The 16,760-nt window shown below is 44.1% G+C and overlaps 1 protein-coding gene across 3 annotated transcripts in view; it reads left to right on the top strand.

Moving 5' to 3' along the window:
* The window catches only part of MCTP2 (multiple C2 and transmembrane domain containing 2), a 172,715-nt gene that overhangs the window by 139,419 nt on the left and 16,536 nt on the right, over positions 1-16,760 (top strand). For 2 of the 3 annotated variants that reach the window (XM_090028968.1, XM_090028966.1), the window contains 2 exons: positions 3,132-3,254; positions 6,081-6,122. In XM_090028968.1, coding sequence (XP_089885094.1) covers positions 3,132-3,254; positions 6,081-6,122 — 165 coding nt within the window. Of the gene's footprint in view, positions 1-3,131; positions 3,255-6,080; positions 6,123-11,093; positions 11,111-16,760 lie in introns of those variants that run through there. The other variant, XM_090028969.1, reaches the window with a different exon arrangement.

Genomic DNA, 16,760 nt, shown 5'->3' with positions numbered 1-16,760 from the left:
TCTCCATCTTGAAAGCTACATCCTTCTTTGCACAACTTCTTTGCAAATTAGTTTGATATCTGTCATGGTGTGGCGTCCCAAAAATGGCTGTGATGCCCTGAGGGCTCCATGAGTGTGCCAACTCTGCCTTGCAGGTGCTTTCTAATCTCTCCTGCCACGTCTTGTTGGTAAAAATCCTAAGTAGGGAGGCTGCCTGTAAGTTTCTGAGCAGCCATGATACTGTTGAACCCTGTCACGGGGCGGGGTCCTAGGAGCGGCCGTGATCTCTCCGGCCGCCCCCTACCATGCAAAGTTTGGGATAAAGCACCCTCGTTCTCGCCCGCCACGTCTTTGATGTTAGGTATTTTATAAGGGAGGCTGCCTTTTTTGTCCCCTTGGACAACGGTGCTCTGTTTATCCTGGCCCCTGTTCTGTATTGACTGACTTGGTGCACCCCAGCCTTATGGGCTATGTGTGGCTTCTATACCACGCCCCAAGCCTCACAGATGTATCAGACATTGTCTTGTCAGTTCTCCCCTTGGTGCCCGCACTGGTGCTCCCTCACAGTTGCCTGTGTCTTCCCAGACACTTTCTGGCTTGTCTTACAATTGCCCCCACCTCACGGGTCCCTGGGTCCGTCTCACGGTTTCCTGCGCCCTCGCGGAGGCACACTGGGGCCTTATCCGCGACTGTGCCCACCCTGGGGCTTACCCCGCCATCGGGCACACTCTGGGGGCTTCTTGCCTGTGCCCACTCTGGGGGCTTCTCACAACTGGGGCTCGGGTAGCCATAGCCATGCCTGGCCCCAAAATCCCCTGCTTGGGTCTTAAAGTGAGTGCCTTCTAGAGCTTCTCACCTGTGCCCGCTCTGGGCTTCTCACAATTGGGGCTCAGGTGGCTGTAGCCGTGCCTGGTCCCCAAAATCCCTTCCTCGGGTCTAAAGTTCCTGTGGGGCTCAGGCAGCCTTGGCCTTACCTGGCCCCCAATCCTCTGTGCCCCTTCTCAGGGCTGGGGTCAGTGCACCCCTGAATTCTGTGCCCTCTCTGGCACTGGGGTCCCCACGTTACCGTGGAGCCCCTGTGAGGCCGCCTCCAACCCCTAATAGCCTCACCCGGTCCTCCGGTCTTATAAAACTACCAACAAAATTCGAGCCCCTGGGCTGCAACATAAACTCTAAGCCACCTGGCTAACCATCATTCAACTCTGTACCAGGGCTTCCTCCACCTGGTATCGTTGAACAGAAGCTGCTCAGGCCATCAAGCTGCTCTACTCTGCTTACTCCAGCAAAGCTCCTTCTTCCTTGGCTGCAAGTGGGAAACTGCCTCCCTGCCTCAGCCTGGATTACATTTATATAGGTCAGGCCCTGCCCCCTTCCGGTCAGCTGACCAACTGTGGTTGCCCCGGCAACCAGCACCTGTACCTCTTTGTAGGAGCAGGGCACTGAAGTGCCCTGCGACAAGCCCCACTAAATCTTGAGGGCTCTTGGACCCCTTGCTGAGTCCTGCTCCAAGTTGGTGTCTCACAGGACACCTTAAGCCTTATGGGCTAGATGCATGACTCCAAACCTTCCCTTACCACACCCCATGCCTTGCGGAAGGTATATTAATATTGTTCCCTCTGTTGGGGCTCTCAAACTAATTGGCCTCCACGCCTGTTATGTAGCTAGGCTTTGTAGCTTAAACCAAGTGTGTTAGGGCTGGCTTTGAGGCAGTAGCTTTACTCAATCTCCTCTTGTCACTGGGGCTTGGCCCTTGTCTGCTGTGCTGTCCTGGCATTGGGTACTCCAGCCCCTGTAGCTGCATCTCCCTGGCGCTGGGCTCTCCAGCCCCTGTAGCTGTGCCCTCCGGTGCTGGGGCTCCACACAATTGTGTGCCCCTTTCTGGGCACTAATGAAGCATCCACCTCCCCTTATAGCCTCATCCCAAAACCACCAGTGCAAATGACATCATAAACCTAAGCCCCTGGGCTATGACATAACAATAATGATGGAAGCCACGCTCTGCCCCTTTTAAAAGGCAAACTCCTCCCTTAGTATTGTATGTCTCCTTGCCCTGGGTGCCTTTATGAGCTCCTGGAGCCCTGTTAGTCTTGCAGGCAGATCGGGCAACCAAAGGTCTCTGGGTAGCTCTCACTCAGGAGCTCCTTCCCCTCTCGGCTGCCAGAGAATTAACTCCTGCCAGCCTCAGCTTTGGGCCGTATACGTGCCCAGGGCCCCGCCACCTTCTGATCAGCTGACCATGAGCAGGTGCCAGCTAATTCCTTCATTAGCCTGCTGCCCAGGCAACTTGCAGTTGTGGGGCTCTGCCCAGCTCGCAGGGCACTTTGGCTAGCCTGCTTCTGTCCTCAGAGGAGCAGGCACACTGTAGTGCCCTGCTACAGTATGAAATATAGCTTCTGCTCTTGGCATTGCTAGCCTAGATCAGGTATCCCTGTCCAGGTGGAAACTAATGGCTGGAGCGTCAGGGGTGAGAGGTAGGATTTTTTTGAACAGCACCCTAGGAAGGTGTATGAGGGAGAGAAGGATCTGCGCTATGGAAATTGCTGTGCCTTCCCCATGGGAAGAAATATGGCTGTTGGCTTAAGGAAGTAGTGGTGGGAGAGATGTAACTTTTAAAGAATCCACAGCTATTCCCCAAGGGAAAGGATACATAGCAGTAGACGGGGCTGTAAGGCAGCTCTCATGGGGACCACAGGAAAGATTCCTGTTTTGTTCCGTGGAAGCTGTTGTCTGTTAGACCTTGAGGGAGCAGACTGGCTTTACTTCTATAAAAGTAACAAGTACGTCTGTTGTGTGTTGGGAATGAGAACAACGCATGTCGAGGCTTGGGAGAGTCTCAGTAAGGAGGGAATAATGTTCATAAACTAACATTATGCTCATGGCTTTGTATTGGGAGGGAGCAGGAGAAGCTAACATACGGCAGCTTAATGAATCAGGCAAAATGGAAAAAGAAGAAAGTATCTGAGCAGCCTTTCTTTATTAAAATGAAAAATGAGGTTAACAGAGATTCAAGGATGAATATACATAAGAATTATGACTGAAAGGATTTATTGTGTGTGTGTGTATGTGTGTGTGTGTGTGTGTGTGTGTGTGCGTGCATCCATCTCTGTCTATAAACACCCTTTTATTCCTTTTCATTGCTTTTATTCTCATAGATTTTTGTGGTCACTGTTTGGCACATGGAGCTGTACATGGTGCCTCTGGCTTTGTTGCTGCTTTTTGTCTACAACTTCTCTCTGCTCACAACGGGGAAGGTCAGCAACACCCAAGACGCCCAGGCAAGTCAAGTAACACTAATGTTTCAGGTCCAGCTGGAATTTGCCCTTGAACAAAAAGTCTTATATATTAATGACTTTAAGAAAATTCTAAACATTATTCTATTTGCAGGATACTTGAGGTGAAAAATAATAGTCACTAAAGTTCCACGATTCATTGCATTTGATAAACCATTTTGTGTGCATGTGGCGGGTGGGAGGAAGGGGAATTAATGTTCTTAAGCTACAGTAGATTTTCAGGTAGTTTTAATTAAAGAATGAATCCTTGGTTCATTCAAAGAGACAAAATTTGGATCCCATGCCCATCCTCACAGTTTTTGACTTGGTAATGAATCAGAACTTGAAGGGGCCAAAGAAGATGTGCCAAATCCCAAAACGGAGGTTGGTTTAAAAAAAAAAAAAATCTGTCCTGTGATATGTCATCCAAAATATAAACCGCTTAGCTTTCTATTTTATAGCTGATTCTTGTACAAAAGTTCCTTTTCTCTTCGAAAGTAAATTGCCACATACTATAATTGTTGTTATGAAGTGTCATGTCAGTGACTTTACTTTTTTACATTAAACATTATACTTCTGTGCACAATAAAATGCACCTATGTGTCTTTCAAGTTAAGTATAAATAGAATACATTTAAGCCTGGCAGATTCTGTTTTTAAGCCTATGATAATCGCTTCAATGAAAGGCAGAAAAATTTCCCTTCTTGGATTTTGAATAGAAAGCACAACTTCGCATAAGACAATCCTATGGAGTTTTCAAAGGAAAGGCATCCCGGGCCTAGCAAATACAATAATCATGTTAAACCGGCACTAGACACAACTCACCCAGTTAAAAATTGAGTCATTCCCAGGTGAAAATATGGTTGCAAAGTGGTGGAAATTACATTTTTGATACCAGGCCATTGTACGCAGATTGGACATAAAGACGGATGGGAAGAGGGCTGCTAATCTCCAATCTCAGCAAAGTTCAAAGTACCTTGGAAGGCTGTTGTCTGTGTTCCCAGAGTATATTCTATCATGAGAATGGGAATTCCCCGCTGGGGAGAATCCAGGACAAATAGTTTATTAAATACAAAAGGTAATCTATAAAATAATGTTGAGTGTCTGACTAACCAGATGAAGGCAGGTAAATGCAGTGTTAACATTTGTCACTGTCCCATCACTCATTCTCTGAGTTGGTTGGATATTCTAGCAGACCGCATCCTGCTGGAATCCATGGGATTGCATGGTTTGCCCTTGCTGTGCTTGTGACATGCTGCAAAGTGCAACGTACAGGCAGGCTGGAAGAGAACACAATTACTTGCGTTCAACACGCCAGATAATCAAGTCAGTTACTTCCTTTGCACACGTAGCCTAGGAGCAGTTCACACCATCTGGGCACATAACGGTGCCACTGACCTCCGCATGAACAAAGCTACACGTGTGTGCTGAAGCGCTTGGCAGGATTGGGGTCATATGGATTATTCACTTACTTGAAGCAGCTGTTTTATTTTTCATGAATGGGCAGGACTAAATTCCTGCAGTTCAAAACATGTGATAAAGTGCTGCTTCTAGTTGCATCCTCTCTGGGTGAGATAGGTGGCTCGTATAGCTTTCCCTCTCAACACACCAGTGCTTTGTGCACCGTCAACTTTTTCTTCTACTTATTTGGACCTTGGTTGTACATGTTGTGGATTAGCTTCTGCATCCTTTTGTGCACATGTAAACAGACAATATTCTTCAAATACGAAAACATGCAACATTATTTGGAAATCCAGGCCTAGCGTACAACCCAAAAATCCAGGCCTTGCTCGGCTGCGGGCCTAAATTCATGAAGTTGCTATGAGATGCAAAAAACTCAAAAATAAAATAGTGCTATTCACTTGTCTGCGTAGCATGTTGGAGCAAAGTTGCTGGCTGTTCTTGATGTAAAACTCAGGTATTTGAGCCCTGCAGTTTAGATTTCTTCCTGAAAAAAGTAACCTTTATATGTGATTCTCTACACCCTCACATTTCAGCTCTCTTTTAGTGCAGTTGTTAAAATCGTATTAAACAAAAAAAAGATCTCAAGTAACTTGTTAAAGACTCAGCTGGTAAAATGCCTGAATAGAAAGCCAAGTGTCCCTAATTTCAAGCCCTAGCCAAGTCTTTTGTTTTCTTTCCTACCTGTCAGAATAGATGTCAGAGTGAAGGAATAATGCTGTATAGAAATCTGTATGTGATTCTTGAGATTGATTATGTTCATACTAATGTATTTTCTACTGTCTAATGTTTCGGTAATGGCCCTAAAGGGAGAGAGAGCAGTCATTGTAGCACTGAGGATAGAACAAACTGAGTATAGAAGCTTCAGCCTTGACATACCAACTGGTTCATTTGTCATACTAAGAACAAAGCTGTTTACAGACAGTAAAACTTGGCAATGAATTTAAAAGCCTATTGCTTTCAAACTACTGGACACAGCCACTAATGGCTGTATTTAGACTTAAAATTTGTATGGGCAATTGCACACTATTGTTTATGATTTTTTTTTTTAAGTCCTTGGAACACAAAATAATATATCTGAAAGGTGGCCGTGATTGGATTTTTTTTTTTTTTTTTTTTTTTTTTTTTTAGAGGAGGGTTTGCAGATAAATTGCAGGGGAAACTGAGCAGGCAACTGTTGATCCTCTGGATCGTGGTGTATACATAATCCATTTGTGGCTGACTGACAAGCCCAATTTGAGAATGACACCGGTTGTAACGAGGGAAAATATACAAAAGGAAACACTATTAACAGTTCCATAAATGTTGTGAGTGCTTGGTTGTGTCCTGAGGAACACATGTTCTGGTTTTAATATGGATGTATGCTTTTCAGGAGATTATGGGCTTGGATGAGGATGAAGATGAGGATGACAAGGTAATTGTCTGATGTGGATACTAAGGATGTATATACCATTTCAAAATGATCTGTTTGACCTTCTCTAATTGTATTTGTGAAATGGTTAATCGATAACACGTACCTAGTCCTGGCTGGGGTGTGTAGCTCCCTGGCTCAGTGCCTGCCTTGCCCTGTCCTACCCTGCCGCCAGGGAGGGGCTGCAGCTACCTGCCTGGAGCAACACGGGGAGCCAGGGACCACACACCGACCCGCTCGGACACAGCTGCTGCTGGGAGCCACTCTCCAGGCCCCTTGATAGGGAGGGAAGGAGGTGGTGGCAAGCCCTGCTGGACAACACAGTCCACGTGAAGCTGCGGGTGGCAGCAGCAGGTAAATGGCTTTCCCAGCCCACTACAGCCACTGGCGCGCTAAGAGGGAGGGAGCAGACTAGCTATGGGTATTAGTTCCTCCTCATTGCTCTCCTCTTCTCTCCATCCACCTGCCCACCCTGCCGCTCCTGGTGCACTGTGCCACTTCCCCTCCCCACTGGACTGTGCCCTGCACTAAACATGAACCAGTAATGCATAAATGGTATTTATCATTTAAACATTTAACCTTTCACGTCTCTAGTGGATATATTAGCTAGGATGAGACAGAACCAGGAGAATGAGAACGATGCATTCTTACCCCACTTTAGCTGGTTTTCTCCTCTTCATAGTCTAGGGAAATTAATAGTTAGCACACCTGAAACTATTTCAAGTTTGGTTTAGATAAGTACGCCAAAGCGCAGGTGCTTATTTGGAGCACATAGACACACGTCGCACTTAGCTCCTCTAGGGTTCTCAAAATGGTGACAGTTCATGCAAATAAACTTTCTTTTTCCCAACTGCAAGATTTCCCAACAATTCCAGCTCCAATCTCAGAGGGAAAGTCGACAAGAAAAATATTTCCTATGGGATTTGGCATTTCCATTTTTGGTCCAAATTGAAGCTCAGAAGTGCTGAGGGCTGGTGAGAATTATCTTAACGTTTCAGAGCCTCCAAATTTTTTTTAAATTTAGTTCAGCTGCTGAACATGCAAGGATTTGGTGTTGGAGAGAGGTCTTTTTTTTCAGTGAACATATTTTCTCATCCTTATACATCACTGTGAAAGATGCATTGGATTTTTTTTCAGTTTATCAAACTAGGCTGACGAACGATAAAAAGGATTAGAGGGCATGACACATGAAAAAAGATTAAGGGAACTTAATGTATACAGTTGAGAGAGAACACAACTAAGCAACGGAGAATTTGATGGTCTATATACTTCAGGGCTAAAAGGTGCAGAATTATTTTTACAAGTTACAGCCTGCAAAAGAAAGTTTGACATTAGGAAGTAAATATTCACAAGGTTCCTGGAAACTTCTTTTGAATTATATAACAGATAACGTGCGACTTCTTGAATATTCCACATATTAAGAGGATGCTCAGGTAAAATTTTTAATCATTCAAGTGTGTACCGGTTCCACCATTAGTGCACATGCTAAGTTTATCTGTATGCATCAAGGTTACTGCTAAGCAAGCAACAACCAAAAAACCCATATATGCATGCGCGTGCGCGCGCGCGCACACACACACACACACACACACACACCCCCCCCCCCATTAAAAAAACCTTTTGAAAGTTTCACCTTTTACAAGTATGGTATTTTGCTTATTATTTAAACTTTTGTATGAATAGTTGGTACTACTTATTGGTACTGTTTAGACTATGGATTTCTCACAGGCTGTAAGCAACAAGTATTGCTCCAAATCATTTAATTTAAAGGTGATTATTCGCACGGTGTGGTTAGTTGGCTTAGTCGTACAGAGTTGTGGCCGTTCCTTGATGCAAAAATCCTAAATCCACAGAGTTCTCTGCTGGCTCCTGAACATTTCTGGTGTTGGTGTTAGCACTAAAATAAACTTGCGTACGTTTTCTCAGTGATAACGTTCTTTCAAAGAAAAACAAAAAAGCAGAAAATGATCAAACTTCTTAAGATCCAAGAGCAACGTATGCCTGACCAACCTGATTTCCTTCAGTAATAAAATGACAGACTCTGTGGATGCAGGGAGAGCATTGGATATGATAGACTTTGATTTAAGCACAGCTTTTGACAGTCTCCCAAAACTTCCTCATGAACAAGCTAAGGAAATACAGACTACTAGACTAAAATACTGTATGGTAGATACAAAACAGGTTGGATCCTTGTGTTCAATGAATAGTTATTAATTGCTCAACGTCTAGTTGGGAGGAGGTATCAAGTGGGGTTCCCCAGGTCTCTGTCTTGGGTCTGGTATTGTTTAACATTTTCATTAATGATTTGGACAATGCGATTGAGTGCCCACTTAGCAAATTTGTGGATTTAACTAAGTTAAGTGAAGCTGCAGAAGCTCTGGGGGGGTAGGGCTAGGGTCCAGAATGACCTGCATAGACCAGAAAAATGGTCCACAATCAGCCAGAATGAAATTCAGCAATGACAAGTACAAAGTCCTACAAGTGAAATGGAGTAACTCTGTGCACAAATACAGACTGGGGAATGACTGACAAGGCTGCAGGGAAGGACCTGGGGATTATGGTGGATCATAAGCTAAATAGGAGCCAGAAGTGTATTCTTGCTTTTAAAAAAGCAAACAAACAGCAACAGAAAACCCAGCAGCGTACTGGGTTGCATTAACAGAAGTGTCACAAATCAAGAGAACTGATTTTTCTGCTCTGTTCAGCAGAGGTGAGGCGTCACCTGGAGTCCTGTGGCCAGTTTTGGGCCCCGTACTTCAAGAAGAATGTGGACAGATTGGAAAGAGTCCAGCAGAGAGCCCAAAGTGATTAGAGAGCTGAGAAGCTTGATTTACAAAGACAGGCTGAAAGAACTAGGGTTGTTTAGTCTAGAGAAGAGAAGACTGAGAGGCGATTTGATTCAATCTTAGCTACCTGAAGGGTGATTATAGAGAGGATAAAGACAGATTATTCTCTGTTGGAGATGAGGTTTGGATTACGAGAGTGGTCAAGCATTGAAACAAGCTACGTAGAGCAGTTATGGAATCACCATCCTTGGAAATTTTCAAGGCCAGAAATTTTCAAGACAGACATTTGGCTTGGAGTCAAGGGTGATCCTGCCTTGAGCAGGGTCCTGGACTAAATGGCCTCATGAGGTTCCTTCCAGCCCTGCTTTCCTATGATTGTTGCAGTTAAACAAGGTGATTAACCTAATGATTTTTGCTACTGGGAGAGACAGGGATTATTGCACAGATTCTCCCCTCCACTCCTTTTTATTTTAAAGGTGTGGTGAATCAACATATTGTCCTGAATTCCCTGTGGACCATGCACTACAATCCTTTATTGAAAAATGAGCCATTCAGAGCCAGGTTCATAGGAACACACCACTCAATGGAGGCCCTTCAGCCTTTGTATAAATTGTGCCATTGCAATACAAAATGTCCCGCAGCATAACTTTCTATACCTTAGTTTCACAGTAACCGTAAAATGGACCATCTCTGCAGGTATTCGCTTCTCAGTCTGTGGGGTATATACTCCCTTATAATAGCATAATCTCCCCATTAAGCCCCCTTATAATAGTGTAAGCTCCCCATTATATTATATGGGAGCTACTTGTGTGAGTGGAGGAGAGATTCATTTTTTTAAGTACATTATAGTATTTCAAGTAAGGCAGTGGTGGGAAGGGATGGGGATCAGAGCACTTTTGCTAATTAATTATAGTTTGATGCCATTATCTCAATGTGATGTCTACATTTCAACAGAAAAAATGCACTTAAAAAAAAAAAAAAAAAGTTGGATGGACTTTTTTTTCCCCTAGTACAGGAACTCCTAACATTGAAATCTGCTAGCTGGGACTGGGAACACAAGGTCAATGTTTCTGTTTCCTATCATCGTGTTGTATCAAAATACTCGCACACAGAGCTTTTCTGGATTCTGTTGCATGTTAGACATAACAGACCATGCTTCTGGGAATTGTAACACGCCCTCGGAGAGATGAACTGTTTACAAATTAGAAACGCACAGACGCAGAGTTCAAAAACAGAAGAGCAGATTAACTCCCCTCCACCTAAACTATCTGTCTTGAAAATGACAGGGCTTAATTGCCAGCTCGCCCTTTCCCCCACAAATACCAGCACAGAGTACTGTGCAAGATAAGAGCATTGCGTCCCTTTGGCACAATCTGCTCCGTGGATGAATGCCTTTTCGGATCCTTGCCATTTTGGATGGGGAGTCCGGACTGCATCATGTCAGCTCTGGGGTCTGTCAGGCTGTCTGGGGTAGGAATTGTTTTAAAATGACCTCACCAAGGCATCTTTCACTCCCCAGTACAAAGGTATAGACAAGCTACATACAAGTCAAAATGTATGCAACTTGTCTGGTCATTGTCTTTACCCTCCCCCCATCTCTGTTTCTCTCCCCCCGTGTAGATAATTGCTGTAGCACTGGATGAGTAGGCAGATCCCTTGTGCATAAATGCAATAGCATACTCTCTTTAAAAAGAGACTTGGAATCTTTCATGACTTCAGCTTGCCCAGATCACAGTTTTGCTTTTCCTCCAAAAGAGAAAAAGCAAATTCATGGCTATTGCCAGGCCTGGAAATCAATTTGAGGGGGAGTTGGAGGGAATAGTGCCCTTTCCCCAAATCAGCACTGCCTCCTGTTGCCGTGGAGGTCTCCTATCCAAATTGTGAGCCAGTCCAGCCCTGCTTAGCTAGTGAGATCTACAATAATAAGTTCAGATCAAATGAAGTTATGACTGCGAGCCAAGTTATTTCTCAGCTTCCAAGGAATATCAAGTAGCTTGTGCTTGGGGGGAAAAAAATCCCCAAAGGGGGGAAAAAGTCATTTTTTCCTGATACAAGAAATTCTCTGTTGCACTAGTTGGTACCAAAAATATACCAAGTTTTATGAGCACAGTTCAAAAAGGCTCTAGCTGAACAAATAAAAGTCAAATTCCTCCAGTAGCAAACAGCTGACATTTTCCATTTGTGTTAGATTTAGCATGTGGAAACCTTCCGTATGGATCTTATTTGTACGGGTGGATTACGATGAAAATTGCATTAATTTTCTCCACAGTAAAGGTCAGTAATTGAAACATGAACCAAGAGTCTATTGTGCAAGGTGCTATATCCCCATACTTAGGAAAGGTCATTCAAGACAATATCATCTCATTGTTTTCATTCCTGAAGGTATAAATAATTGCATTAGGGCTTCTTTTCACTTCACTGCAACAATCGCAATATAATTTTTCAGCATCTCCCATTAATACCACTGAAGAGAAATACAATAAGCTACAGTGAGTGCTCTATTGCTAACAAGTAGCACCATCTCTACGCAGAGTGGGTCATAAGAGCATGTCTTGAAATAGCATTGCGGTCTCTTGAATTCTCCCTTCTGGAGCCCTGGCTTTGAGACTCATCTGCCATTCTTTCTCAGTGAAGCTGTGTACAGAAATGCTTGATCACAGGGTTTTAATCGAAGTAATTTTGGCCGCAAAGCAGGCCTTTCCAACTTCTAACCAGGTGAGGGCCAAATGTCCCGCAGGCTGCATCAGCAGGGACTGCCTGTCTTTGGGCCGCACCAAGGCAAACCATGGGCCCTCTGGACCACACACTACGTGCACAACCTCCAACCCTGCTGCCCCAGCATCTTCATCTCACAGGTGCATCGTGTACCAATGTCCCGCTCTACCCCTGACCACTGCACCACACATGCGTGGCCCTCAGCTCTCCCAGCTATGCCAGGCTATGTTGCAGACGAGAGAGTGGGAGCCTCCTCTAGCTGTTGCACCAGGAGTGTTGGGAGGAGCAGCAGCTTGGTAGGAGACCAGAAGCCCCAGTTTTGTTTCTCGCATGCAGCCCTGCCACAAACAACATAGAAATCTCTGCGGCTGAGTTATGCATGGTGCTGGAGAGGGGCACAGCTGGGTTTAAACAAATGTTTTGCCAGGGTGTAGAACTCACGCAGTTCCAGATTTTCCTTAGGGCACCCTTACCTGCTCCTCCAAGCCCACAGTTTCCTAGGACCCAAGCAACCATTTTGACAAACTGTAAATGCAAAGGTTGTTCTGCTTTCACCCATTTTCCCCAGGAACCTTCTTCATACCAGCATTTCAGAGAGAGATGGAGAGAAGACTTCGCCTTCATTCCTCTTGGGCTTCATTCAGTTAATAACTGTATATACACATAGCCTGTACACACAGCCCTTGCCCTAAAGAGCTTGCTTCTTAAGTATAAGGTGCAAGTCAAGAGGTGTATACATCTGATAGTGCAGGGAGCTGAAGGTAAAAAGATGATGGTATTGTTTAAGAAGTCATAGCCAGCAGTCTAACCCAGTGGTGCTCAAATTGTGGACCAGATGGGTGGCATGGGGCTGGTTCATGGGCTGGATCTATCCAGGGTTGGTGCACAGGATTGGGCCCTGCACCATCTCAGCCAGGGCTTGCACCACACCAGCCTTGCACACCCAATCTAGCACACAGGGCCGTGCTATTCAGCCTATCAGGCTCCCCCGTGGGTTCAGAAAATTGGCAACAGGGGAGAGGTAGTTAATACTGCCACCACTCCCTTGCCACCAAATTTTTAGACCCATGGGAAACCCCACAGACTAGGGGTTGAGCACCCCCAGTCTAGCCTTTGGAAAATTATCTGTGAGATTTGCAGCAGGGGTGAATGTTTAAGGAAGGAGTTGAAGAAAGTCAATGAAGTGATCTTAGGGACTTGTGCAGGGATCTCCTTCCATTTCAGTCACACTAAAGGAGGTCTGTATCACCTTGAGTTTCCCCGTACCGAAGGTGAATTGCTAGGCTAGGCTAGCAATTGCTAGGCTAAATCAGGATTATATTTTTGGAGTAGCAGCTGGCTGTCTTAGTACAAGATCAGATAAAGTGTTTGCTGTGAAATACAAGAAGGAAGGTGATTTGCTGTACATCATCTGCTTACATAGCAGTTGCCAATCTACATGTTCTAACCTGGTGGTAATGGGGGGTGGTTTCCCCCTCGGCAGATGAGGCCTAAGCCTGTAGAGCTTAATCATTGCTCTAAAAGCATGCACACAAGCAGCTACTGTGGAACAGCTGGTCTACAGTGAAGTCCTGCCCTTCTGTATTTCAAGGTGAATAAATCACCTGCCCATAACCTAATCAGGCACTGAGAACTATTGCTTCACAGGAATTCAAAATGTTCTTCAAACTTTACGCATTTCTTCTAAATTGGGCAGTTGAATTAATAGACCCATCTTTTACCCCCTTCCAGACCCACTAAAAACCATTACGTAGATTATAGTTGATGATCTGGTAGTTTGTCTAATCACCATGTGCTTGTTCTTAGGAGAAATCAGCTGCTCTGGCACAATGATTTAGCTGGTGGGTATCTCCTAGGGAAAGCACGTGTTTTACTTAAAGGAAGTCCACCCCCCCACCACCTTTTCTTTTTTTTTTTTTTTAATAGCTTTTTATCCCCATTCAAATATTCTTTCTTCAGCATTTGCTGTGTACATGCACTCTTCACCTAAAGATGTATTTCTTTAAGATTGTTACTGATATAACAGGAGTTGTTTTTTTTTCTTGTCTAAGCAAACATGAAAAACTGCAGAATATATCTCTTCACAAATCTAGAGAATGAGGCCCACATAAATAAGTAAATTAACAGTGTCTTGCCAGGTATATGAAAATCACAGCTATCCAGGTGCAATAATGCCTGTACTTATGCATTTGGTTCATGGTAAAATGGAATCTTTCAAATGCTAACTGGTGGTTTGATTTAATTCCTTCATCATCTGATTTCAGATGGATCGGGATTGCAAGGATATCTTTTTGCTGTTGTTATGGCAAAGGTCTAACCAGTTTTATATCAAACTGCATTAATAAAGTAATTAAAGACACTTCTGTCATACATTAATTTTTAAGAAGGCCAGCACAAAAGCTATGAAACCTTGACTCTGTGTAAATAAAGCTTATGCTTACGGTAGGCATAAGAAGTCCATGGCCCTTGTGCTCGTCTTCTGCAGAGAGGAAAGGCATCCATTGTGAGCAAGAAGATAAAAGTCTTATTTCATGTAGTTATTCCTTTGTGAGCTTGCATTTTAAAATGGTGTGAAAATGGCTTGTTTTACATTCTTCACAGTGAGCCACATGGTATAGCCTGTATGAATTATGTTGTGAAAATTACTTGCATGGGATTGAAATCCTGTCCTTTTAAGCCCAGTAGTGCACTTGTTTATCTCAGTTTAAAGTCTGGAAGTGATGTTGTGGTATCTTTTGCGATGGGTGATATCTTTTGTTGGACCACAATACCAAAATGCAGTATACCTACTCCAGTGCACCAAATACCTGTGTGTCAACTCTGGCATCTTCGGTGGGTGCAGTCAGACACAAACTATGCACCAGAATGAATAGTCTGGATTAAGGACAGACACTAGAACACAGGTAGGAGAATGTTTTCTAATTTAGTCCCGGGTCAGAGCAGCTTACCATGTGCCCCTGTGGCCACTGAGGGGGGTGGGGCAGGGCGGGAGCTCCAGCCTCTGACCATATGGCTGCCAGCCCTTGGGACTAACTTGAGCCCCAAGTTAAAGCCAGAGCCAGCTGCCAGCACTTGGAACTACCTTCAGTCCCAAGTTGAAGCCAGGACAGATGGCCAGCCAGGAGACCTGGGCCTGAGCTCGGGCCAGCCCCCTAGTGTCAGGCAGACCCATCAGAGAGGCCCACCGTGTTACTGTGCAGTAGCATGTCTACACGTGCATTGTTGTGCAGTATCTAATTAGGCATAAATTTCATACCTGCATAATGCAGGTATCAAATTTGTGCTCAAGTTAGCATAAATTGCCACATTTACTGCGCAGTACAGGCATGCACATGTAGATGAGCACCCATACTGTGCCGTAATTTCAGTTACTGCTTAGTAAATGTGCACATGTCGATACATCCACAGAGAAGAGAACTTGACCATTAGTAGCAAAGCTTTCCTCCACAGCCATTGTTTTAAATCTGTTCAGATATACTAGCTAACCAAGCAAACAAGCATGCTGACAACATTATGTTACTAAACAGAAATCCTGTAGCAAACAGGTACCTATCATTTGGGTGCCAAATTCTGGCATGTACGAATTGTGCGCTTTTATTCCTTCCCCATCAGCACACAGTAGGGCAGCAGAATGGCTTAGCAGCACAGGGATTATTTTGGTCTGATTTTTTGCCCCTTTCTGATGCCTTCCCATTGTATATAAAGTCCAGCTCAAGCTTGCTGTGCTGAGGGGTTTTTTTTTGTTTTTTTTCAAAGCCCTGGCAGGAATTGATCCAAGGCAATTCACCCCTGTGAGCCAGAGACTGTCTGTCTCTCTCTGGGACCGCCTCTCCCTCCCACAATAGCTTGCTTCTATTTTAATTATGTAACTCTTGGCCAGCTGCCCCATCCAAAGTCAGCATCAGGGCAGTTCTCTTCTATTTACACCTGATAAAATCCTCTTGACTTCAGAGATACACATCTGTGAATATGTTGGCCTTTGGAAGCCTTTCTTTGGCAGAGGATCCACCAGAGCAAGATGGGATGGGACTACCCTGCTTACAGCAGTGTGCAAGTTAACAAGGAAAATGAGACATCAATAAAGTCAGTATTTCTTTTCAGTGTCCACAGCATGTTTTAAAACCCCAAAGAATAATGGAGCAAGATGCCATGCATGCTTGAGTGTGGATGTGTTTAAGTCAATCCTCCTTATGCAAAATACACTAGAGAAATTGTACCTGGTAAATTGGACAAATCCCAGAAAAATATTACCCCGGTGTACTTTTCAGGATGAAGTCGTATTGGGTCATCTGCTGCATGCAAGTCTGGTTGGCCCAGGGACAGCAGTTTTTTTTCTGAATATTTCCCCCTTTTTTGTTCACAATTATTTGCTCGTCTCCCTCTGCACAGCCCCTCTCCCTTCCGCGTCCTTCCCCAACACACACACTATTCTTCTTTTCTGCCTAGTCCCCATGTGTTTTTCTCCACATTGGCTTCCTTACCTATCCCCTGTCATCCTGTAGGTTAATGTATGTTGAGTTTCCCCAGGCATGGCCAAAATCTGTTGACTAATAAAGCTGTATGAAAGTTCCAGGCAAGATTTCTTTTTTGCGCAAGTGTTTTATGTAACTCTTTATGTAACTAATATGAAAGACAAGCAGTATAAAGCCATTTAGAATTGGTAGTGATTGCAAGATTAATTTTTTATTTGTGTGCAGTGAATACAATTGTTACCATTCAAATCAGAAGTGCACTTAGAAGATAGCATTAGAAATTGTCCTTGGACTTTCAGTGGAATGTATTCACATTCTTTTTTGGACATCTCCATAGGAAGAAAGCTAAAGGATTATTTTAATTTATTAATTTATTTTTTTTTAACAATAAGGTTGGTTAAACATTGGAATGAGTTACCAAGAGAACGAGTAGATCCTCTATTTCTTGATGCCTTCCAGTCAAGACTAGATGTTTTCTGCCACGTGTGTTTTTAGTCATACAGTTGATTGGACTCAATATATGAGTAACTGAATGAAATTAAGTGGCCTGTTTTATAAAGAAGGTCAAACCAGACAGTCTGTTCTGGCCACATAATTGAGGCTTCTCCAATTCCTAAGATATCAGGTGGAAAGTCCAGCTCTAATGGTCATATCTGGCTGGCCAGTTC

Source organism: Crocodylus siamensis, chromosome 15 (assembly GCF_052110815.1).
Source record: "Crocodylus siamensis isolate JL-2025a chromosome 15, ASM5211081v1, whole genome shotgun sequence".
NCBI classification, from domain to species: domain Eukaryota; kingdom Metazoa; phylum Chordata; order Crocodylia; family Crocodylidae; genus Crocodylus; species Crocodylus siamensis.
Note: the sequence above shows the minus strand (reverse complement) of the source record. Positions and strands in the feature narration are given on the sequence as shown.